The sequence below is a fragment of the Rhipicephalus microplus genome, chromosome 3, assembly GCF_043290135.1.
Source record: "Rhipicephalus microplus isolate Deutch F79 chromosome 3, USDA_Rmic, whole genome shotgun sequence".
Classification (NCBI taxonomy): Eukaryota; Metazoa; Arthropoda; class Arachnida; order Ixodida; family Ixodidae; genus Rhipicephalus; species Rhipicephalus microplus.
In genome coordinates this window covers 29,934,692-29,958,170 of record NC_134702.1, presented here as the reverse complement: position 1 = coordinate 29,958,170, position 23,479 = coordinate 29,934,692, and the positions used below count along the sequence as shown (strand labels likewise).

At 51.3% G+C, this 23,479-nt stretch overlaps 1 protein-coding gene across 14 annotated transcripts in view; it reads right to left on the bottom strand.

The window, feature by feature from the left end:
• Eph (Eph receptor tyrosine kinase) overlaps window positions 1-23,479 on the bottom strand; it is a 352,202-nt gene that overhangs the window by 292,363 nt on the left and 36,360 nt on the right. For 12 of the 14 annotated variants that reach the window (XM_075889157.1, XM_075889159.1, XM_075889162.1 and 9 more), the window contains exon 1: window positions 6,328-6,518. The exons of the other annotated variants lie outside the window; for them this stretch is intronic. In XM_075889157.1, the coding sequence (XP_075745272.1) occupies window positions 6,328-6,378 (51 nt within the window). In that variant the 5' untranslated portion in view covers window positions 6,379-6,518. Of the gene's footprint in view, window positions 1-6,327; window positions 6,519-23,479 lie in introns of those variants that run through there. 14 annotated transcript variants of the gene reach the window in all.

The following is a 23,479-nucleotide window of genomic DNA, read 5'->3' as shown; positions in this document are numbered from 1 at the left end:
GACACGCAGGGAGGAATTGTCGCAATGCCTAGTAATCTTCATAGAGGCGACAGCACCAACCAGAGCGTTTCGAAATGACACTGATCTCGGGGGTGTCACATGCGACGACTTTACCATGGTAAAGCTGCATTTTTTTTTTGTCACCCCACTTTCCGGCTGCGACACGAACAGCTACATATCCAGATAACAGCACGTCTGTTGTTGCATAAGTACAGATTCAATTCGTACATGGCACCGGTATTGCAGAACGAAATAACACACATATATATACACACCAAGCATTGTGCCTCAATGACAAGTGCTCATCGCAACAAATACAGGAGAACTAGGCACAATAGAGAGACGCAACAGCTACCGATATGCACGGAAGTATAACTTCAAAGGACTAACAAACAAAAGATGCCCTCAGCAGAAAGACGTATTGGCCGGAAATGCGAGAGGGGCGGGAAGACCGCGAGGTCAATTATACACATGTCCTTGTTACTCAATGCAGGTGGTTAGACGATGAAAATAAAGAAATAAACGAGGCTTGGACATCGACGGTGCCGTTCCATCCGGAAGCACAGAGCGCGACTCGGTCACTGATATCTGTCGACTTCGAGGTCTGAAATATCGCCTTTCTGAACTTGTAGTAAAGACATGCGCCTGCCACGGTCCACCGAAGACGGTAACAACTCTACATGCGAGAGGACACGTGGCTCTCAGGAACAGTACGGCTGCGGCGGGGAATTTCCTTCTTTGGAGAACACAGAAATGACGGGGCCGCCAAGAACGACCCCTCAGAAGCGAGTGAAGAGCAAAAGAATAAGTTTCGTCCGAGGGAGGGGGGGCATCGTACAGAGGAGTGCACTGTGGCATGCAGAACGAAACTATCGCTTCACTTCGGCAGACAGAGAAGGCACATCGGATCCATCCGGTGTCGCACCCGTTCCAGTTCGCCGAACGCGCGTTTGCACAACACCGTCCGACGGTGACGAAGACGCCGAAATCTGCTTTCGTACGTAGTGGAGGAGGCGACGGCAGAAGGCTGGGCGAGCTTCGCGGGCAAGGGGAAAGTGGCACGGGGAAACACCGTTTCCGACTGTTCCCTTCTCTCTTCGCTCGCTGGAAACGAGTACAAAAAAGTCACAAACGCATCGGAAAATGTGCAGGAGAACATCGAAGAAGCAGCAGAATGCCGAAAAAAGGGAGAGAACGCAGGTGGGATGTAACTGCTGGCGGCACAGTACCTGCAGCCTGGCGAAATGGGCGTCACGTCTGGTACGTCTGGATGAACAGGGGGGTGGAGGGAGGCGTAGCAGACGACGCGAAGGCCCCGCGAGCAGATTGCAGGCTGGTGCCTCCCGCGCCGAGAAAAGAAGCGAACCGGAAAGAACGGCGGCGAATTCTTGACCCGCGCGAACGGAAGGGAAGGAGGCGGAGGCCAGGACAACGACAAAAGGAGACCGCCAAGGAGATGGGAATAACTCGTGACCGCTCTAGCGCGGGCGCCGATGACGCCGTCGACAACGGCTACGCCACAGAAGTCGATAGCCGACGTGGCACAACCCGACGTCGTCCGTCCTGCGCGCGGAAGGGAGAACATTCACTTTACGTGCTCGCACCGTTAGCCGGCACGAATCGTTTGCGCCTTGGCGAGCTACGCAGGAGTAGATTACGGAGATATAAAGGAAAAAAAAACGCGAAATAAAAAATAAACGAGCGAAACGGAGACAGTTTTGCGCGGTTGAATGCAACCGTTAGCCGACGTATTACGTCGCACGAGGTCACGATTCCTCTCTCTCTCTCTCTGGTTTCTTTTTCACGCACCGGGAAGTCTCGCTAAGCGCTTGATCGTCGCCCATTGATGTTCCGGGTCTGCTGACTTTTACGGGCAGGGAAACGATGTCGAAAGAGATGAAGTAATGTATACGAGGCACATAAGAAGAAGGCGGTCAGAACGTATAGTGAATGGCCGCAGCCTTTACGCAAACGGAAAATGTATGTGAAAATCGAAAGTATGCAATAATGCTGAATAATATCACTGCCAGTGAAAGCCTCGTCCAAGAGGAACAACATATCCCAAAGCAAAGAAAGGATAAAACTAATCAAGCTCCTTGTAAACGCAACTCCCATAATCAGTTTTTATCTATGAAACATTACTTCATCAGTCTTATCCCCTTTTACTATACTCATAGACAGCACCCGTCCAAACACCACCGAAAAACCATAGGGAGGTTTTGCTGACAATTCTATGTCGTAAAGGCCAGCTACAGTTCGTAAACAGGGTTAGAGAGAGAGAGAGAGGGTGACGTATAATGCTCGTTAATAAAAACGGAAAACTCAGCCGGCGTATATTAAACAAGATGGCCGCCCTCCTGCGAAGATCACCGAGTTGGTCTAAAAAATTAGGCTCATTCACTTTTTTTTAAAATTTTATTCACTAAAAGTAAGTATCCAGTGTTCGGATTCTCTGGCGTCTGAAGCAATCAAGTTTATCCGATACATCTCTCTGGCTGCAAAAAAAAATAAAAAATCGCCACCAGACACTAACTACATCAGCAAGCTTGTGCGAAATGCGCACCAAGCACGAAACACTTGTTTTCGACGTACGCTGCAGGCATCTGCCTCGAAAAAACCCAGCACCTGGCAACGTCGGCAGCAAATAAATAACGTCACGTGGCCCTTTGCGACAACAGCTTTTACAAACGCGCCACACTGCGACCAGGGGACGACGGCACAGCCTCTTCAGCGAGCGGCTCGGACGCAATGGCGACCTCGAGACAGGACTGTCGCTACTGTCCGTCATCGGGTATAAGCAACCCCCCCCCCCCCCCCTCACACCGCCCACTGTAAACGACGCATGCGCACAGCTGCTTCCTGTCCGGGCAAAACGCACATACGCACAGGGTACGCCTGCCGCGCTGGCTTCCCCCTGCATGGGCGGCTGGACACGGCAGCGCCAGCAAGCGGTGGCGGCGTATCATTAAGACACTCGGTGTCAGTCATGTCGCCGCCGCGCAGCGTCTCTGTCTTCGCGGCGAAAAAAAAAGAAAGAAAGAAATCACGCCGGCCATGCCGTCCGGCGATAGAAAGAGACAGAGGCAGTCGATGCGTGAAGCGGAACAAAACAAACAGATTGAGCGGTGCGTGCGTGCGACAGAGAAGAAAGAATGAGAAAGGGGGACGAAAGGCGGGCTCCCTTTTTTATAACTGGTGCGGCTACCTCCTCGTGCCAATCGGCATTACTCCCCTTCCTTCACTCTAGAAAGAGAGAGAGAGAGAGAGAGAGAGAGAGACGAGCCGGGGGTTCTTCGGTTCGGAGCATACCTCCGTCGCTGACCGCCAGACAAGACACACAATGATGGTCCGGGCCAGCTGTATTAGAGGGCGCCGGCGGATTTAAAAGAGCACTGCGAAGATACGAAGACGAGAGGAGGAGCACGAGGAGGAGATGCGAAACCAGTCTCGGAGAGACCTTGACGACGACGGAGCAGCCTCCACGCGATGACGAAGACGACGTCAACGCGTGCAGGGCCCCCACAACAATGTGTCAAAAGCCACAACATTCGCTTTCGTCGATATGCTATACAGATATCAACGGCACGATGAGACGCGGGGGAGGCCCCCCCTCATCGCGGGAGCTCTTACTCGAATGTTTCTTTATACGTTTACACGTAACTGATTTGGTGTTCGTGCTTAAGCGGAATGCCGTTCTGGAAACTTGGTTCATAGGTAACCTCTGGCAATTAGGCAATACGCCGTTTTACTTTAACTTCTGCACACAGAACTATTGGTGGTCAAAACCAACAGTTGGCTTAGCGAAAGAGCACAGCGCAAAATAAGTGACAAATGCAAAATGCAATTTGAAAAACAAGCTTTTTTTGTTGTTGTTGTTCACAGAGCAAACCGAGGAAAATTGAGTTAAGGGTGTTTCACTACGTCCGAGAAAGGCCCAAATTGGTTGGTTGGTATGTGAAGTTTAACGTCCCAAAACCACCATATGCTTATGAGAGACGCCGTAGTGGAGGGCTCCGGAAATTTCGACCACCTGGGGTTCTTTAACGTGCACCCAAATCTGAGCACACGGGCCTACAGCATCTCCGCCTCCATCGGAAATGCAGCCGCCGCAGCCGGGATTCGATCCCGCGACCTGCGGGTCAGCAGCCGAGTACCTTAGCCACTAGACCACCGCGGCGGGGCGAGGCCCAAATTTCCTTCGGTAATTTATGCACAATCACGCGTGAAACTGGGGGCAAACACAACCTTCCGAAGTTCTGTAGAAGTTTCTAGAGCAACGTGATTAGCAGGAACCTTCATACGAGTACACTGCCAATCTGCTGAACGTAGCTTTTCCACTGCCTTCGCTCACAGGTTGCGAACAACTTCAGCCATGCCGATCAGCGCTATCCAAATCATTCAGTAAACGAAAGCGGCGTCCCGCATTTTAGAGTCTACGTAGAACGTGCGTTTTCGGTACTCTACAGCGCACCCCCTTTCAGTATTACAGCACACGCAAACCGTCCCCCTAAAAATCTGTCCGCTCGTCGGACAGCCGGCTCATGTTCACACAAGAAGACAGTGAGGCGCTGAGGCAGATCCTCTTAACGTGACTGCCACGGGCCCCCTCATCCGTCCACGTATACAAGTAACGCATGGCTAGGCTTGAGTGACTTCAAACTCTTCAGAGAGCCGTACAGTGTGGCAACGCGATGGCCGAAACGAACGCAACATTGGGGAGAGCAGCGAGCCCAGAGTGGGAGCGGGAAATGAAACCTAAAAATGAGAGAAAAGTGAGGGACCGGTAGGGCACGTACGCGAGCAAGCGGGGTGGAGACTTTGAAGCGATGAGAAGTTGCGGAGTGACGCCGAGCTTTTTTCCCCGTCTAAAAATAACAGCACCAACCGCGAGCGAGTCCGGAAGACAAATCGTTTTCGAGTGGTTTCAAAAACCCAAATTCATCTCTCCACCCCCTCCACGGAGGCCGCCAGGGCTGCTCACTTGCCCGAAGCACTCCCCGTCCCGAGCAACGCGTCCACGCTCCATCCCATGACATCTCTCGCGTCATTGCCCACCCTGTGAATAGTCAGGCGGCACAGCCACCCCGCGTTTGACACCCAAGGTGGGTGGTGGTGGTCTTTCGTCCCCATCCAACACCAGCTGGCATCACCCGCACGTATGACTTTCGGGCCGAGTTTCAAAGGGACACACCAAAGAGGAACGATAACTTCGTTCGACAAACTGCACTCCGAGAACGCTAATGTCATATTTTTCACTATCGTGAGTTCGTTATTAGCGCAGAAAAGAAGGATCGAAGTCTCCACACGTGACGTAAGAAATATCAAAATGTATTGCCGGTATTTTTTTGTGGAATTGGCTAATTAAAATTTTCTGAAGCATTGTGCGCCGAGTGTATAACACCCCCACATTGCAATGTACTTCTTTTTTTTTATCGATTGGAGGCTATGTAGGACCCAGTAGACGCCTTCAATGTTTATTACGTCACGGTGTTTGGTGCTGTTTGGTGCTGTAAGGTGGCCGAGCCACCCACATTTCCTTTCGCGCGTTTTTTTTTTTTTTTTTTTCACTTAGTAAGCGCCGTGTCGCGGTTTTAGGGATTGTGAAACTGTAGATTACTAATACGCGAGAAATAGTTTTGCTCTTTAGCGTCTTTTTAGGCCGCCCGCGCTCGAGCAGGGCGCACTGAGTACGCCTCGCCTCGCTCGCAGTTCGGGAAGCACTTAGGTGACCCTGCGTTTCTTTCGGTCACTCTTTTTTTAGGGGCGAAGCTCCTTATAACGGCACCCGTTCGTCCCTGGTAGTCGTAGTAGTAGTGCGTAATCAGTCCTACATTTTGACCTCCAAGGTGGTGCTGTGAGAGATTTCTTCTGTGCGTTGTTGAACAATAAAAAGTTCGCAGCGTGCGCGTTAACTAAGAGCCGAATTCTCCTGTCTCTCATTCCCCCTTAGCAGCCATTGGCATGTACATTGAGCACTATCTGACAAGAAAGGGTTGCTACGTTATACTCGCTGGGCATAACCTCCTTGGTTTTAAAAAAGGTTTAGCGAGCGTTTGGCCGCAGTGCCATGAATACAGTGAACTAGTATATACCATGAACTCGAGGTGGTTAAAGGTGGGAAGTAGACCCGAAGCGCAAGCCGTAAGAAAGTGTGCGTGTGCCACCTCTCGTTTAGTCCTTGAATTCCATTCTCGTTTAGTCCTTGAAATCTGCGCTGGATGGCGGTGCATATGCGGAATATATGATGAAAAGATGCGAGATGGTGGTACTTGCAGTGTTGAATAGATGGATGAACGGACACACAGAGAGATGCATGGACGGACTCACGGATGGCTGCACCGACGGATGGACGCGTGGACGACGCAGGGGCGGATGCATGGACGAACGCAGGGACGGGCGCACAGATGGACGTGCGGACGCACGAACAGACGCACGCACGGACGGGCGAATAAACGCACGGACGGTCACACATACGGATGCTTCGCCCCACTCTCCATCATTCACTCCGTGGATATGCTGCCATTTTTTTTTTCACGTCGCTTGACCGTAGCTCGTCCTTCGCACGTATAGAATGCACTTGAAAGCAAACCAGCGTTATACAAATCCCAAGTAAACGCTGTTATGCCAGCAAGTCCTCGTCAAACGACCGTGCCTCTGAAAAAGGCAATCTGGTCAAGGCCAGCCCGCCGTCTGCCCGACGCGAACATCTCAACGGTGTGAACACGCGCGGCGCCTCTCTCGCCCACGTGCATTGAGTCATCGGCGCACGTGACAGCGAGCCGGCGTTCTCGTGCCTGGTGGTCTGACGCATGGCGCGGCGACCCCCCCATTGGCGGAATCTGCTCGGACGACCCGCGGCGCTTCTGATTGGACACTTTGGTTGGACCCGGTGCAAATAAAAGAAGCCCTGCGGCGCGTCGCGATCGGCAGTCCTAGAGAGAGGAGTCCCCATGTCGGAGGGCCGACATGTGTGTGAGTCAGCGGTCTTAGGCGAAAGGCTGAACTATGGGTTAAAGAGAAGAGCTCGGCTCTTCGAGTCTCTGTCGGCCCCAGTGCCGAAATTGTAACGCCTCTGTATATATGCTGTACATAAACCTTGTTTAACTCACCGTCGTCTCGTCCGCTCGTCTTATCAGCTCTGCGCAGAAGCAGTCGCGAGCTGATAAACATACGCTACCAAACGGCTGGTGACCTTCCCGGCGGGGTCGAAAGCAGTGGCGCCTCCGGGGCCGTGTTGGCGTCGCCGTCTTTCGCAACAGTGGTGGCTTCGGCGGGATCGGTCCGCCGTTTCTCAACAGTGGAGGTCAGCGGCGGGATAGGCCCGGCGCTACGCAACAGTGGTGGCAGCGGTGGGATTCGGAGCTGGCTTCTCAACAGTGGTTGGCAGCTGCGGGATCGGCCGGCGTCAGCGACATCGATGCGGTGAGTGCCTGATGTTTTCCCCTCAGTTCACCAGACTGCTCTAGCTCAGGTTGTAGTAGTTTAGAGAAGGGCTGTGTGAAGCATTAGAGTGAGCTTTGATCGTTTCAAGTAAAGTCGAAGTGCTTTGAAACCAAAGTTAACGCGGAGGGGGTAAACACGGGAGTGTGAAAAATTGCTTGCGCGTCTTGCTAGTAGGCTTATAGTGGGTACGGCAAGTAGATTCTTAACAGGGGCAAACAGCAAGAGGCTAGTGTGAACGATGGAGAACCTTAAAGTGAAGGAACTCATCGAAATTTGTGAGGAACTCGGCATTACTTTGGGCCGTGCGAAACGAAAGCAAGCGATCCTTGAGATCATGAAGGATGAGGGAGTGTCGGCTGAGGAAGTCGATGAGGCCTGGGTGGATATCAAAGCACGCCGTGAGGAGGCTGAAAGGCGAGAAGTAGAAGCTCGCGAACGTGAGGAGGCTGAAAGGCGCGAAGCTCGCGAACGTGAAGAAAGGCGCGAAGCTCGCGAACGTGAAGAAAGGCGAGAAGCTCGCGAACGTGAAGAGGCTGAAAGGCGAGAAGCTCGCGAACGTGAAGAAGCTGAAAGGCGCGAACGTCGCGAGCGCGAGGAGGCCGAGAGACAAGAGCGCCTAGAGATGAAACGACTAGAACTGGCAATCCTACAGTGTTCGCAGGCGCCTAGCGTAGCTTCTCCGACGATTCAGGTCAGCGGTTTTAGAATTCGTGACCAACTGCCACCGTTCGTAGTAGGCGAGGACATGGCGAAGTATCTCGTCAAGTTTGAACACGTCTGTGAGCGAAACGCTTTGGAGCGGTCTCTTTGGGCGCGGAACCTGCTAGCTCTTCTTCCCGGCGAAGTGTCCGACGCGATAACTTGCTTGTCGAGGGAAGCGTTTGAGAGCTATGACGAGGTTAAGGAAGTGCTCTTGAGACGTTATAAGTTGTCACCCGAGGCTTTCAGGCAAAGGTTCCGGTATGCTGAAAAGGGGAATGAGTCACACGTTGACTTCGCGTTTCGTCTTAAAGCCGATTTGATTGAATGGCTTAAGGGCGAAGGTGTTTATGACGACCGCGATAAAGTGGTGGAATGCGTTGCATTGGAGCAATTCTACCGCTGCATCGAGGAGGATGTCAAACTTTGGCTGCAGGACAGACTTGGGGACGTACAGTTAAACAAGGCAGCTGAGTTAGCTGAGGAGTATTATACTCGCCGAAAGTTGCATAGCAGGGCAGCGCGCGTTGAAAAGGATGAAAGGAAAGAGGGCTTTTCAAGGAAACCTGATCAACGGAAACCCGCTCCGCACCGTAATTTCAAGAAGGACCCGTCTCTTACGAAGGACAGTGTAGGGGAAGGGCAAACAGAAGCGGAGAAATCGAGTGAGGTTTCTACCACACAGGCATTAGAACCGGAAAACAAACGGAAGCCGCTAATCTGCTACAACTGTAAAAAGGAAGGGCACATCGCGAGAAACTGTCAGGAAAAGTTTGCCTTCGCAACGATCCGAGAATCAGAAAAAAACATGCGGTTGTTGGAGCCGTATCTCCAAGAAATTAGGGTCAATGAGAAAACGTGCCGAGCACTTAGAGACTCAGCGGCAACCATGGACGTTGTCCATCCTTCATTGGTGTCTCTGGATGACTTCACAGGAGAATGCGCGTGGATCAGGCAGGTCGCCGAGGAGCAGAGTGTTCGCTTACCAATCGCCACCGTTGTCATTGAAGGCCCGTTCGGTAAGCTTTGCACCGAAGCAGCTGTGTCTGCCGCGCTGAACGATCGTTTTCCTTATCTTTTCTCCAACAACTCGGAGCAGCTTCTCAAAGAGCAGGGCAAATCCTTCTTCCCCAACTTAGCGTGCATGGCTCTCACGCGATCGCAAGCGCGGAAGCTATCGCGGCAGCTTGATCTGGTTCCATGCGGTGAACTCTCAAGTGACCTTGTCGGCGGGTCGACGGAACCCCAGAAAGGAAAGTTTCCGCATGAGTCATGGGAGCAGTCACGCGAGCGGCCCGTCGTCGACACGACCGGCGCGGTTTCCGGAGAAAGGGGAGACGACGTGGCGCCATTGAGTCAGAGCGAGAGGGTTGCAACGCTCTCGCCTGTAGCGGAAAGTTGGAGCGAGCTGCCGAGAGTTGATCGAGAGACGCTCATTGGAGAGCAACGTGAGGATTTCTCGATTGAAGCGCTAGTGGAAAGCCAAATTGAAGCGCGAGTGGAAAGCCAGAAAAACGCGGCAAAAGTGCTGTCGAAGGAGCACTACGAGAAATCGGGGAAGAAGCGCGCTTTTGAAGTTGATAATCAGGTAATGCGGCTGCAGCCACCCAAAAGGAACAAGCTTGAGGTTGATTGGAAAGGGCCCGCCACAGTATTATCGAAGCCTTGCGATACAACTTATGAGGTGCAAGTAGGAAGGCGGCAGAACAACATTTACAACTTGATGAAACCCAATGTTCAACATCAAGCGGTCGTAAATCAGCTGTTGAAGGCTTCAGAGGAAGAGGAAGCAGAAAATTTGAGTTCTAGTGAGGTGATCGAAGGGGGATCGAAAGTAATCCGGGAGCAGATAAACCTAGAGCCTAGCTTAAGTGAAGGAGGACCTGAAAAAGAGGACCTGAGAAAGATTGTTTCCGAGTTTGGGTATGTGTTGTCGGACCGTCCCGGAGACACGACGGTGATCGAACACGATATCGAGCTAAGCGGTGAGGAGTCAATCAGTAGCAAGCCGTATCGTTGTTCCCCTGTGCAACGTCGAAAGTGTGAGCCGCTCTTGGTGCCGCATAGGTATCGTCGCCTAAAAGTGGCCGGTTACTGAGGTGGAGCATGTTGCTCCACAGCGCAACTTTGACGTTCGCTAAAAAAAAAAAAGAGAAAGCTATACGCTAATGCAGGTGCATTGAGCAGTGCGTTCCAGCTAGTAACTTCTCAACCTTTCGGTTTCTCGCTGGCGATTCGGGGCAAAATTTTTACCTCATCACGACCTGGGCTGAGCGCTCTCGTTCAGAGTGATCTCAAGGGGCCAACTTTGTGGTATTCTAATTCGTTACGTTGTTGTACGTGGGAAAAAAAAATTGAGTTGTCATTTTAAGAGTCTTTTGTCCCACATGTGCCTCTTGATGTAGAGGGAACAAAATTCCGATAAACACGTAGATAGGTATATGTTGTACTATACTTTGTCTGGTGTTCTGTCGGGTGACCGAGGGCACTTGCTTGTGTCGTGTGTTGTCTGTTGTCGAACCGTTCTTAGCAAGTTGCAGAACCATCGACAAGTGCTGAACCCGAAGATGGTCAGAAGAGACGAGTGAAGCTGGTCAGCAAGTTGTGGCGACAAGCCAGTGGAGCTGGGATCCGTCGTCAAAAATGGGATGTGTTCCCGGACCAGTCTGGAGCTGTATTCTCTCCATGGCCCTGGAGGCGAACCTGGAGGGACCAGGCGAACGAGCGCACCTGACATCCGAGCCCCGTGGAAGCAGCTCGTCTTTCCGGTGCATTGTCTGGCGGCGGGGGTGCTGTTATGCCAGCAAGTCCTCGTCAAACGACCGTGCCTCTGAAAAAGGCAATCTGGTCAAGGCCAGCCCGCCGTCTGCCCGACGCGAACATCTCAACGGTGTGAACACGCGCGGCGCCTCTCTCGCCCACGTGCATTGAGTCATCGGCGCACGTGACAGCGAGCCGGCGTTCTCGTGCCTGGTGGTCTGACGCATGGCGCGGCGACCCCCCCATTGGCGGAATCTGCTCGGACGACCCGCGGCGCTTCTGATTGGACACTTTGGTTGGACCCGGTGCAAATAAAAGAAGCCCTGCGGCGCGTCGCGATCGGCAGTCCTAGAGAGAGGAGTCCCCATGTCGGAGGGCCGACATGTGTGTGAGTCAGCGGTCTTAGGCGAAAGGCTGAACTATGTGTTAAAGAGAAGAGCTCGGCTCTTCGAGTCTCTGTCGGCCCCAGTGCCGAAATTGTAACGCCTCTGTATATATGCTGTACATAAACCTTGTTTAACTCACCGTCGTCTCGTCCGCTCGTCTTATCAGCTCTGCGCAGAAGCAGTCGCGAGCTGATAAACATACGCTACCAAACGGCTGGTGACCTTCCCGGCGGGGTCGAAAGCAGTGGCGCCTCCGGGGCCGTGTTGGCGTCGCCGTCTTTCGCAACAGTGGTGGCTTCGGCGGGATCGGTCCGCCGTTTCTCAACAGTGGAGGTCAGCGGCGGGATAGGCCCGGCGCTACGCAACAGTGGTGGCAGCGGTGGGATTCGGAGCTGGCTTCTCAACAACGCACAGACGGTCGGCCCTGCAACCTTTAACAACAAAACATCTCGAGCTGGTTCTCGCCAGCATGACTGCCCTACAATGAGTAACCCAGCCGAGCGACAACGTTCAATGACCATGCCGCAAAATAGACGCACCAAGCGCACGGATTACGACAAGCAACTTGACATTCTCATAAGGCAAAGAAATTTTTTATCGTGCCCTCGTCAGTCCTTGCTATATTGCACGCTTATTCCGTGAAAACTTCTACTGGCCGTTGTTCAATTAAGCGGCAGCCGTCAGAGCAAGACAGTACCACTACCGGCAAGTTTACTTGCATCGTATTCATGCTATATTTTAATTGTAACGCAGAAAGTGAGTTAAGCTTCCGTTGGATATATCCAGGGAAGTAAGGGCTAAATATTGGCAAAATGAGAAGATATTATGGCGATCTACACAGTAGCTTTATTAAGACATAAAAACACAAAGAAAAGAGGGCACATATAAAGAGAACCTTAGACTTTCTGGAAGAGGAATATGTAGCGTCAACAAAGTCCCCGTTCCCTGCATCCCATCCATCTTTTCCTTTGAAAACCAAGATCCCGAAGCACGTTCATTACATGATATAAAAATAGACGCGAAGCACGAGGCCGCAAGGAGCTTTTTATCCATAGAGTTGCGAACCGATTTGTCAATCGATGACCTCGCCGTCACCCACCACCTTCTTCCTCCATTCGCAGAACTCAGGAAGTCCAAGTAGCCTTCTTGGAATGAGCCCATAAAGGGGAGGCCAGCAGCAACAGACCACCCCCAGCGTCGGTTACACTATACCGAAGCAAAAACAAATATCGAGTAGACAACAAACTGGCAGTTTCGTCACTAACAGAGAGTTTCTTTTCCTCACCCGGGTAAAAGGACAACTGCCGTATTCGGGGGTTCTATAAGACAGCACACACCACAGCGGCCGACCTTCCGCGGGCCCTTTTTCGCTTTCCCATCGCCGCAAACTCTCAGTGTCTCCCTTCTTGCGCTCTTCCAATAACCTCCCCGCGCTATCCTTTGGGCAGCGCCGGCGAGTTATCCCGACTCGGCACTCAAGCAACCCCCTCATCCATAAAGGGACGCCTTGGAAAAACATCCGCCGCACGTCATCGACTGTTTACAAATGGGAAGAAAGAAGATAAGCGCCAGCCGGACTAAGGCAGAAAAAAAATAAAGAGGACGGTCGGGCCAATATACGGCGCGGGAAGTACTAGTCTTCAGGCCGCGCACAGAAGCACGAAGGAGAGGAACAAGTCGAGGAGGAAGGGGAAGAGGACGATGATGTTTCTTCTCGTTACGGACGTGATGGGAGGGGGGGGGGGGAGCTTTCGGACAAAAGAGAACGCCGCCACTAGCAGCAGAAGCAGCAAGTTCGTCGCGTATGTGGCAGCTGAGCCGCACCGTTGAAAGGCGCTCGTCGCACCGTGCTTATGATCCCTGCCGATGCCGCGCTGAATACGGCGACAAACTCCGGTACAACATCGGAGGATTCCTTTTCAGCACCGCGCCTCTTCGCCTTTCGTTTATTTTTTTTTATATATTTTTCACTCGGTAAAACTGCCGGCGATATCTCTCCACCTTCAAAGGGCCAAAAGGCTTGTCAAGGTCTTCTTTTTTCTGTCTTATCTCTCTTAACTTTGCCGCTGAGGCGAATGGAGCCGGCCAGCGTAGTCACCGTAGGGGAAAAGCGCGCGGGGGAACTCTTCTGGACTTGCCGGCAGGTGCAAAACTTCACAACAGCGACAGCGATGGTAATGGTTAGAAGAAGAAGGCGCCTAATTTCTGCAGCCCAGTTGGGAGCGAATAGGCCCAGGCACGATGGGCTACAGAGTCTTCTCGGGCTCTAGACTAATAGGGCGAACGAGACCCTATAGAAATGAACTTAGCACCGTCTGTCGGTCAGGATTTGAGACTCCTGGCAAACAGTTTCACTTATAGCCATATACATGCTCACTACTTGACACCAGGGTCATCCTTCGCATACACTTCAGAGGACATGACAAAGTTTCAAGCAGCCTTTACGAAATTCTACAGGCCACAGTGACGACGTCGGAAACAAGTTCGGCACAATGCAGTAACACGCTTTTTTTGTGTGTGTGTGGTGGTTCCGTTGCAAACAAGCATGCCTATAACAGACACATCCCTACAAAAAAGAAAACAAAAAAGCCCAATGCGGTGGCATCTGCTTGAAACTGCGTGGCTTCATTGATCCGACAAACACGTTTTAGATTATGCGCGTAACATATATATTTATTCGTTGATTTATGATGCGTCCTGCACGGCGCATCAAACTGGTCAAAGAATTCACAAACGCGATAGTTCTAGTTTGCCGGTGCAACGCTCAATGAAAACGACTCAGTGAGCGAATCATCCTAACCGTTCATTCATCAGTGCAAAAGAGGCGTGCGCTGACCCACGAGAATGAATGAGCGTGCAGTGATTCTAATTGCTGTATGAAACGATAATTCGGAAAGCATCGTGTGTGCGTGCTTAGAGTCGTCTGGTTCGTGTCTTATTGCTGGCGCTCCATAGGTCCGCGACATTTACAATTACACCCGCTTCCTGATATCGCGCCGATCCCTACAATCAAGCAATGAAGGAGAAACGCTGTGAACTAGAAGCTCACGCCGTGCCCTTGGCAAGCCAGAAGATAAGTGAAGAAAATAAGAGTACAGACTCAGCATGCTTAGAGGATCGAGGTTAAAGAAATAAACCAGACAGGGTCAGCGCGGCAACATCGCATCCAGCTAGCTAGCTAATCGATATAAGGCTCTGCGAAGACGTAGCAAGCGCGGCGCACCATCTCGTCCCAAGGCTCCAGATTAACAACGCCTCCTGGTCCGCTGGAAAACGAGGTCAAACGATCTCGGAGGAGCTTAGACGCCTCCGTATCGCCTCGAAACACACTACAGCCGCTCAGTGTTTTTTGTTTTGTTTTTTTCTCGCCTTCTCAGAGTCCCTCCGAAGAGGCCACTGCATGCAGACTCACAGTTCCGAAAATGGTGTATACGGTCACGGCTATTAAAACCTTCTCCGTTCACAACGACGTTTGCGCTGTTTCGGACAAATCCTTTGACGAGGTCGGGGTAAAGTTCGAACAGGATCTGCAGAATGCGATTAACTTGCGACTGTCTTTAAAAGACCTCTTCAGTAAGCATGTTCTGCAGGAGATTTCAAAAGGCTTTCCCGCTATACTGCAAGCCATTGACGCTGTTGGTTTATAGATTTGGTCCCTCTGATGCCTTTCGTGCGAACAACCAGCGCAAGCACGAGTGAATACTACTACTAGATTTCCACAAAGAACCTTGTTAAGTTTCGTAAACGGCTTTCAATAAGAACCGAAGAATCAAGTTAGGTTTCTTTAATTATTCGTATAAGCACTCTACGTACTGGCTGGGGCGCAAAGAAATCAAAGCTGGCCGCGAATACGAAGAACCAGGGTGTGCTGCAGCAAATCACCGGTTTGGATGGTGGTTGTTTAGTGCGGAGGTTGTTTGGACGATGGCCGTTCAATGCATACCACGTTCGTTTGGCTAAGTTGGTTCTACGTATACTTACATAATGACAACGTGAATGTAAAGACGGAAAGTCGCACTGTGCCAGTCTCTCCGTTTTATTTGGTGTCTAAGCATCATTAAGTTTACGCCGTTAGCCTAGACATCAGAAACGCTATCCCACGTGTAATGGCGTAGAAAGCTTTGCTAAGCCTAGTTAACATCCCTGCGTTTCCTCTGTTTTCTCACATTGCTAAGCCTCGCTACTAATGACAGGAGCACCGAAAACGTCCGAACAAATGGCGCTGTCTACTAGGGCGGGCGCTGCGGAGGACGCAATCATTCGCTCCCTTTGAAAGGACCGCGCCAGCTGTCGGCGACCGAACGACCTTTTGGCTTTCCGAGAAAGAAAAAAAAAAGGGGGGGGGGGGTATGCAGAATCGGGAAAAGGGAGCTGCTGCTGCTACTACGGACAGGCGCGAAAGGAACGAAATGGCCCGTCCAAGGCCTACAGCGGCGTGTCCGGCCCATTTGCCGGTTCGCGGATTCACAAATAGCGGGACGACGATGGGGAGTGTCGACACGCAGAACGCCGCGCCGGCGGGGACCACGGGCTAACAACAATCGGACAAGCAGCGTCCCGCAAGTTTCAACAGGTAACAAAGGGAAACGCATGAAAAATAGACAGAGGGAAACGTTGGCAGAAGCTGAGGGATTTGGGAAGAGAGCTGAGCTCAGAACGCGGGCTGCCGAAGGGGCATCGAAAAGGCGGGGGAATGTCGGCCACGCCGTACGCGATGGAAGTAACGGAGCGATCAATCACAGGCATCGGTTTGTCGCGTCACCAGTCGGTAGCAACACAAAATGAACAACACCCTAACGGTCACCGCACGAAGGCATCTGCTTCGGCCCCTCCAAACCACGACACTGCGTTCGACATTATTGACCTCAAGAGGTGGAGCCTGATTGCCCCAAACTTCTTCAATGTAGCTTCGCACAGCTAAACGAAACAAGCAGACGATAAGCCCACGGAAAACATTCTAGCTTAACCTAACCTAAACTAGCTAACCTCACGTAAACTCACAGTATTGCATCTAAGCTGCGCATCGTAACAGTTATTTATAATTTTTCAATGTTTAATTAGGCACCGCAGTAAAGTGGTAAATGAAAACATCGTTTGTCGTCCCTTTTAAATATCGATAAACTCGAGCAAGCATTGATTGATTGATTTGTGCGGTTTAACGTCCCAAAACCACAATGTGATTATGAGAGACGCCGTAGTGGAGGGCTCCGGAAATTTAGACCACCTGGGGTTCTTTAAAACTCGAGCAAGCACGGCTATGTTGAGGATACACTGCGCGAAAAAGATCCGCAAGTCACGGATATCAAATGGGTGTCTTCCACGACCTGTGTTCATGCATGTTGTTAGAAACACCACCGTTCCACTGCACTTTCTTTAGTTCAAATGTACATTAATCTTCACGGCATATCTGGATGCAAATGAGGAATCACTGAAAGGCACTCGTCCTATATATATACATATATATTTTTTTCAACATCGACTAGGTTCTCCTAATTAACGTACCAGTTCTATAACTCTGTTTCATAGCTCGGGTCAGTATTTCAACAAAGTTATACTCTGTGTCTCGGGCCATTTCATCTCCCAGTTTCTAACGTAAATATTATGTTACGATTCGCCTGCAGCTCAGCTTTTCGGATGCAGTAGCGTGATTTAACCCAGCTTAACTGCGGCACACCCACCCCAAATGAGGCGAGAGCGTACTAACACTAAATCAAAAACTAAACAATATACAACGCTATACAGTCACAGCTTCGCGCAAACTTGTAGTGGTGGCGCCGGCGCGCTTTCGAAACGCCATCGTCCACTTACAAAACGCATACAAAGAAACGCACACACGCAAACAGGAAGTCATGCGCACGGACCAAAACGAAATCGCCGAATAATTCTCGGGGCAAATAATCGCTGACGCGGGGGAACAGAGGGCGCGAAGGAAAGAACGCGCAAGAGTGTAGCGGCAAGGAGCAAACGAAACACAAGAAGAACGCGGTGACGCCGCAATTTCGACAACCAGAGAAGCAAGCGTTCGTTGTCCGCCGAGCCAGGGCACGAAATTCTCGAAAGAAAGAAAGAAAGAAAGAAAGAAAGAAAGAAAGAAAGAAAGAAAGAAAGAAAGAAAGAAAGAAAGAAAGCTTTAGACGTATTGTCGTCGCGCGACGTCGGGAAAAGCGACGAAGCGCTGAGAAACGACGACGCCTTCGCCGACGCGGCCAGCGGAAAAGGCCCACGCGCAGCTTACAGCTGCTGAAGCGAGCGAGACGCCGAAAACGAAATAAAGAACGAGAGAGACAGCAGCAAAGAAGACTCAATGAGAAAAAGAAGGGCGGTATAGAGTCGAGTCTCGGAATCGAAGCACGCAAGGGCGTCGAATGAAGAAAAGGTCAAGCTTGTCCAACTCAGATAAAGACGCAGAGGCCTCTCCTCTCGACGAGAGCTCGTCACTCACACGCTTGCTTCTTCTTCTTCGCTGGGCGCCGCCGCGAAGTCACTGACAGCGCTGGACAATGAGAGCGAGAGAGAGAGTTGGCGTAACCAGCAAGCACAAATGTTGGGCAGCGCTTCGTAGCAAGCGCCGTATAAAGGAAAACAGAATGACCGCACAAAAGTCGTGGACAACGAGCGCGAGGTTTTGCGCAGCGAAAGGCACGCGAACAGCAGTGAGCAATGCTGGAACGAAAGAAAGCTTGCAGAGAACGCGCACAGAAAAAAAAAAAAAAAAGGCGCTCGCCTAAAACGAGGGTGAGAAGAAAAGCGGCCACGAATTACACGTGTTCGCCCGCCCGATGCGGGTGCTTTTCTCCACTCTCTCAGGCAAATAAAAGAGCGGAACCACCGACCACCACGACCATCGCATGCTGCGCGCTTTGAGTTTCTGATTAAGTTACCACGGACGCTGGCTGCTACAAAGCCAGTGTGAGAAGCCAGCGTTTACAAAAAGCAACAAAACGGTAGAAGAAAGAAAAAGCAGACAGAGGGGGGAGGAATGCGCAGTGGAGAATAAAAGCAATCAAAACGAGTCATCGTAACTTCCGACGCAGCGAAAATAATAAGCCGCGGCGACCACTCTCTGGGCTAGCTAGCTGCTGCAACGTAGCGAGAGCGAACGAACGGAGAACGAAGAGGAAGAAAGTCAACACGCGAGATGAAAGAAAGAACGAAAGAAGAAGAAAAGAACGCCACAATGTTCGGCACCGTCGACGCGAGAGAGCGCGAGATTGAGAAGTGACGACGCCCGTCTGTTTGGAGAGCAGACGGCACAAATGTTCCGTTCCGCTTGAGCCGCTGCGGAAACAGGGGAGGAGGGGAGGGGGAGTAGTGTTCAGGGGCGCCTGAAGGTTGACGCGCAAGTGCGGGATGCACAAGAGGTGCTGTTAAATAAGGGGGAAGCCCCGAATGCCGCCAGGTTTGATTCCTGAGCGACGCTCATCATCGCCTTGGCGAGGGCGAGTATCTTTTTATGGTCTCTTCATACTTCCCGCCCAATAACGCGTAGCGCCACCACCAGCCGCGAGGCGATGAACGAACCCGCGGATGTGCACCAGCGAACGACGCGCAGGATGCTAGGAAAAGGCCTCCGGATGCAGGGAAGCGGGGTGTCAACACAACGCAACCTTTGAAGAGATCGGAGACAAGCTCCCGCGCGAACACAGCTCGCGCAAGTGGCCTGCTCTCTCTTGTTCGTACCACTGCTCTCCTCTCTCCAGAGGAAGCAAAACGCGACGGCAGAAAGGAAGATGAATACAGGCCGCCTTGTCCAAACAACGGGCACGCGAAATCGTCGCTCCCACTGAGAACAAGGCTTTTCGGCGGCCTCTCCGCGTACAGCAGGCCGAATAGAGGAGCCAAGCAAGGCGCGGGATTTGTCGTGCCCGTCGCAATCGGCAAGACGTACGCCAAACATTGAACGCAGAAGCGACTGCACACAGCGTGCAAAGGCAAAAAAAGCATGCCGCCAGCGAGCGTGCGCGTATAACAGCGCATAGCAAGCAGGAAGCAACGGCTACAACACAGTCGCCAGGACGGACGGACAACTCAAATAGAGAGAGAGAGAGAGAGAGAGAGAGAGGGGGCAATTTCTGCAGTATGCGCACTACAAACGGGCTGCCATTGTTCTCGAATTGCACGCTTTGTACTCACAAGTGAGCTTCTTTCTCAGCCATTTCGATGCTGTCGCCGCTGGATTTCCGGCCGAAAGGCGCAAGCACTTCGCCGCGTTTCGTTTGCGCAGCCCGCGACGCACACACATTTACATACACACAAAACCCAAACGCATGCGCATACAGACGCTCCAGGATGAGGGAAGGAGGAGGTTTCGCTGCATTCCATCGCCGTCCGCCGTAGTCGAGAGGAGCGAATCCGTTTTCTCGCGCGCGATCAAACGCGAGGCGTTCGCAATTATCACGGCGCGCCAGGAAATACACGCGCTAGCGCTTTGCGTTCGGCAAAAATATTCGACGCATTTTCACCGCGCATGCAGAAACAAACGGCCCAGAAAGATGGAGGAAAGAAGGGGGGGGGGGGGGCATGAATAGTTTCGCAGGGCAAAAGCACGTCGGATGTATTTGTGTGCATACTCGTCGTCGCGTTTCCCGGCAGAGCATTCGTGTCGCGAGGAGAAGCACATTCTTTCTTGTTGTTGTTTTTCGTTTGCGTGTTTGTCCCTCACACGGGCGCAGTTATTATACGCACGGGTGTCTGGCGCGCGCGTGGTATACGAGCGCGCCTGTGTAAACAACCTCGCGGCAGCTACGCGCGTCCAATTCACCGTGCGCAATATTAGCACGACGCATCCATTATCTTTTTTTTTTTTTCGCGGACCTGCGTGCACGCGAGCGGTACACGAAAGCGCGGTAAGAGAAAAGATGTTCCCGGCAACGGAATGTTTGTTTAGCTTGCTTACCTCGGTTCTAACATTCCTTCGAGAGCAGAGCTTCTCTCTACGCGCCATTCGAATTGATCACTGAGAGCAGAGTGACGCGGTCTGATTTAAACGCAAGTGGCTCAATTGGGGGGAAACATAATAAGCGCGCTTTCGGTGCGAGCTACGTGTAAGAATGCGGAAGACGAGTTAGGTTAACTACGATTCTCTTTCACTGTCCGTCGAGTTGAATCGTATAGAATATCCTGCTCAAACAAAGAAAAGTAAAGAAGACAAGTTCCTTTGAAAATTTTCGTTACAATCGTCCCTAATAAAACTTGTCATGCTGATATTTACCTACTCTTTTCGCGAAGCGTGATACACACAAAAGAAGACACAGAATTTATTCCCCCAATAATAACAACATGCTAACATATTCCAACAAATCAGCTAATCCAAAGAAGCTGCACTTTGAGTACCTATATGCGTCAGCAGTAGTTACACGTTATCAATGAGTTTTGCCGGTCTTCAAATTAAGATAAACTTGGAAACTCTCCACCTGGATCTTGTTCTCCACCTGGAACATCGCAGCACTTCCTCCCCGCCCTACTAAGACAATGTATGGGACAGATCGTGCCCCCCGCCCCCCTCTTAGGTGATTGGGGGGCGGGGGGGGGGGGGGGGCTCCCTTTGCGTCCTTCAACTGGTGCACGATCCTATGGCGATACGTGTCTATTTAATGACTGGTTTGTTAAGCGACTGCTTAGGTACTCTAGTTAGCAACTGTCGGGACACAAATATGGCGAAAGGCGTTTTTATATAAAACATCACGGCTCACCAAAAAGATTCGATGTCGCGACTGCGGCGAGCCATGAACATGGTCCCATGGCGCACACTCTTCGTTCGTTAAGAGAGTTTGCAAACAAACTTCGCCCCCCGTACAGAGGAAGCCGCACCTTTTATCTGAAGCCGTTATCTTTCAGGTCACGGGCCGTGACACAAGCGTGTACACAGAGACAGACAGGCATACGTCGTGATTTGAGGGTGTTTACTCGTTTGGAGAGGACATCTGCCGACTCGGCACCGACTCCGCCGGGGCGGAGGCGGTGCCGGCGGCAGCCGCGAAACAACCGCGAGTTTCACAACCTTGTTAGTTCAACTCGGGATCTCTACCAGGCGGTGATGTCTATTTACCCTGGCCCTACAGCAAACAAGGGCTGACGGGACGGGGCACGGGCAAGTTACAAGGGCCGCATGGCCCGCGCACCAATTGGCAGTTTCTATACTACTACATGCAGGAAGATAAAAACTGCTGGAGAGGGTTTCACTTCGCGCTTGTCTGCGCGGAAAAAAGAAAGTGACACGTCGCGCTTCGTGAAAATGCTAGCCAACACAGCCCGATTCAATTAGACGGAGCGGTGACAGCACGGGTTCACTTCCCGGCCTGTCAGGATCACTTAAACGACAGCTTGACGACGCCAAATGATAAAGACACACGGCCGTTGTGTATGTACCAGAGAAGACTGGAATATGAAGGCCATCGTTTTCTCAGTCGATTGTATTGTTTCGTATTGTCGAATTCATTGCTTTCTTTCGATTCCATCCTGCACCAAACATCCATATTCTATAGACAAAGCGGACGCAGTAAATATCAAGATAAGTAGACCCTGCGCGTGAACAGTGTAACGAAAAAAGTTACCGCCAGAAATGGTTGTCGCTTGCTCCGCACCTGACCATGCGGGCTCGCGATTATAGACTCTCTTAAAAAGTTAACAAAAATTGGGGATCCCCAACCTTCGCGTTTACGAGTTGAACGCGATAGCGATATTCTGTTCCTATAGTGCGTAGTTCAAACACTTCGTGTACGAAATCTTTTCGAAGTCGCTATGCACCCACTACGTGGCCTTAAGGATGCAGTAGCGTGTGTACCTTTTGTAGTGGGTGACTTGCTTTAAACTGTGAAGTGATAATTCCATGTTCTGACGTCCGATGGCGGTGTATACGCTTGTCCCACGCATTATTACGGCAGTGTTTCCTGTTGTATTGTAAGCTATGTACACAGGACACGTGCGTTTGTAAAGAACGAGATACTTTCACTGCATTTTCAAGCTGAGGAAGTTATTTTGACTGCGTTCTCGAGGAGATTTTGTCTTGATTGCCCAAGTACTTTAATAAGTACCATGAAAAAAGAGAGAGAGAGAGAGAGATAGAGAGAGAGAGAGAGATAGAGAGAGAGAGAGAGAGAGAGAGAGAGAGAGAGAGGAGAGAGAGAGAGAGAGAGAGAGAGAGAGAGAGAGAGAGAGAGAGAGAGAGAGAGAGAGAGAGAGGAGAGAGGCGTGGCTCAGTGGCGGAACACCCGCTGGCCACGCAAACGACCCGGGTTCAATACCCACACAGACCCACATTTTTTATTATTATTTACTTTGCTTGCACGTTTCTCAGTTTGTCGGTTACGCAAAGATGCTCGATTTGCGGTCACGCAAAGACGATGACTTTTCGCTCACAACCACCAACGCCGTAATTTCTACAGAACGATCGCTTTAACGCTATCGTGTTATTATTGCTACTCCACTTATGTTCCTCTTTTATCGGAGCGGCACTGTTCAGCTCTAATGTCAAATTTCACGTGATAAAGACACCTGAGACAAACGAAGTAATAGAGGCGATACGATACACCGACAGAGTTTTTTTTTTTCTTTCAATCTATAGGCAGCGCTGTTGCGGGGGGGGGGGAGGAGAAATACAACGTAGCTTTCCTGTCTATGAATGCCACGAGCGCCCCGTCAAACGCTGCTCACTTTTTTTCCGGCGCCCCACACACCCAATTTTTCGATGCCACGGCCGTTCTTATATCATGAGGCGTATTACCGCAGCTTCTCGGCATAAACTAACCTTAACGCACAAGAGAATAATGCCTCTCTGGGACAAACGTAACAAGAATACATAAGTACGGGGGAAAAAGAACGCGATAGAACCCTCGAGAGGAGGGTGTGCTGCAGGCGGGGTTGACACAAAGCACCGACGGACGCCGGGACAAAGAGCGAAATATGCCGAGGAAAGACGGCACGTATACTACTACAGCCGCACCCCCTTGCTACAACATCTGACCCACGGCGCACAACCAAACAACCTCCGAAGCTGACGCACGATGTTCAGAAGTGGGGAAAGGGAGGGGGGGGGGATGCGACGTTTTCTCACCGAGGCCATCCCGCTTTCGTTTGTTTTTTGTTCGTTTGTTTCTCCGCGTCTTTCCGCGCCTTATTTGCTTTGTATCCACTCCAGCTCACCCCACCTCTGCTGCCAACGGGGACGCGAGCCGAGCTCCGTATACGTCTTT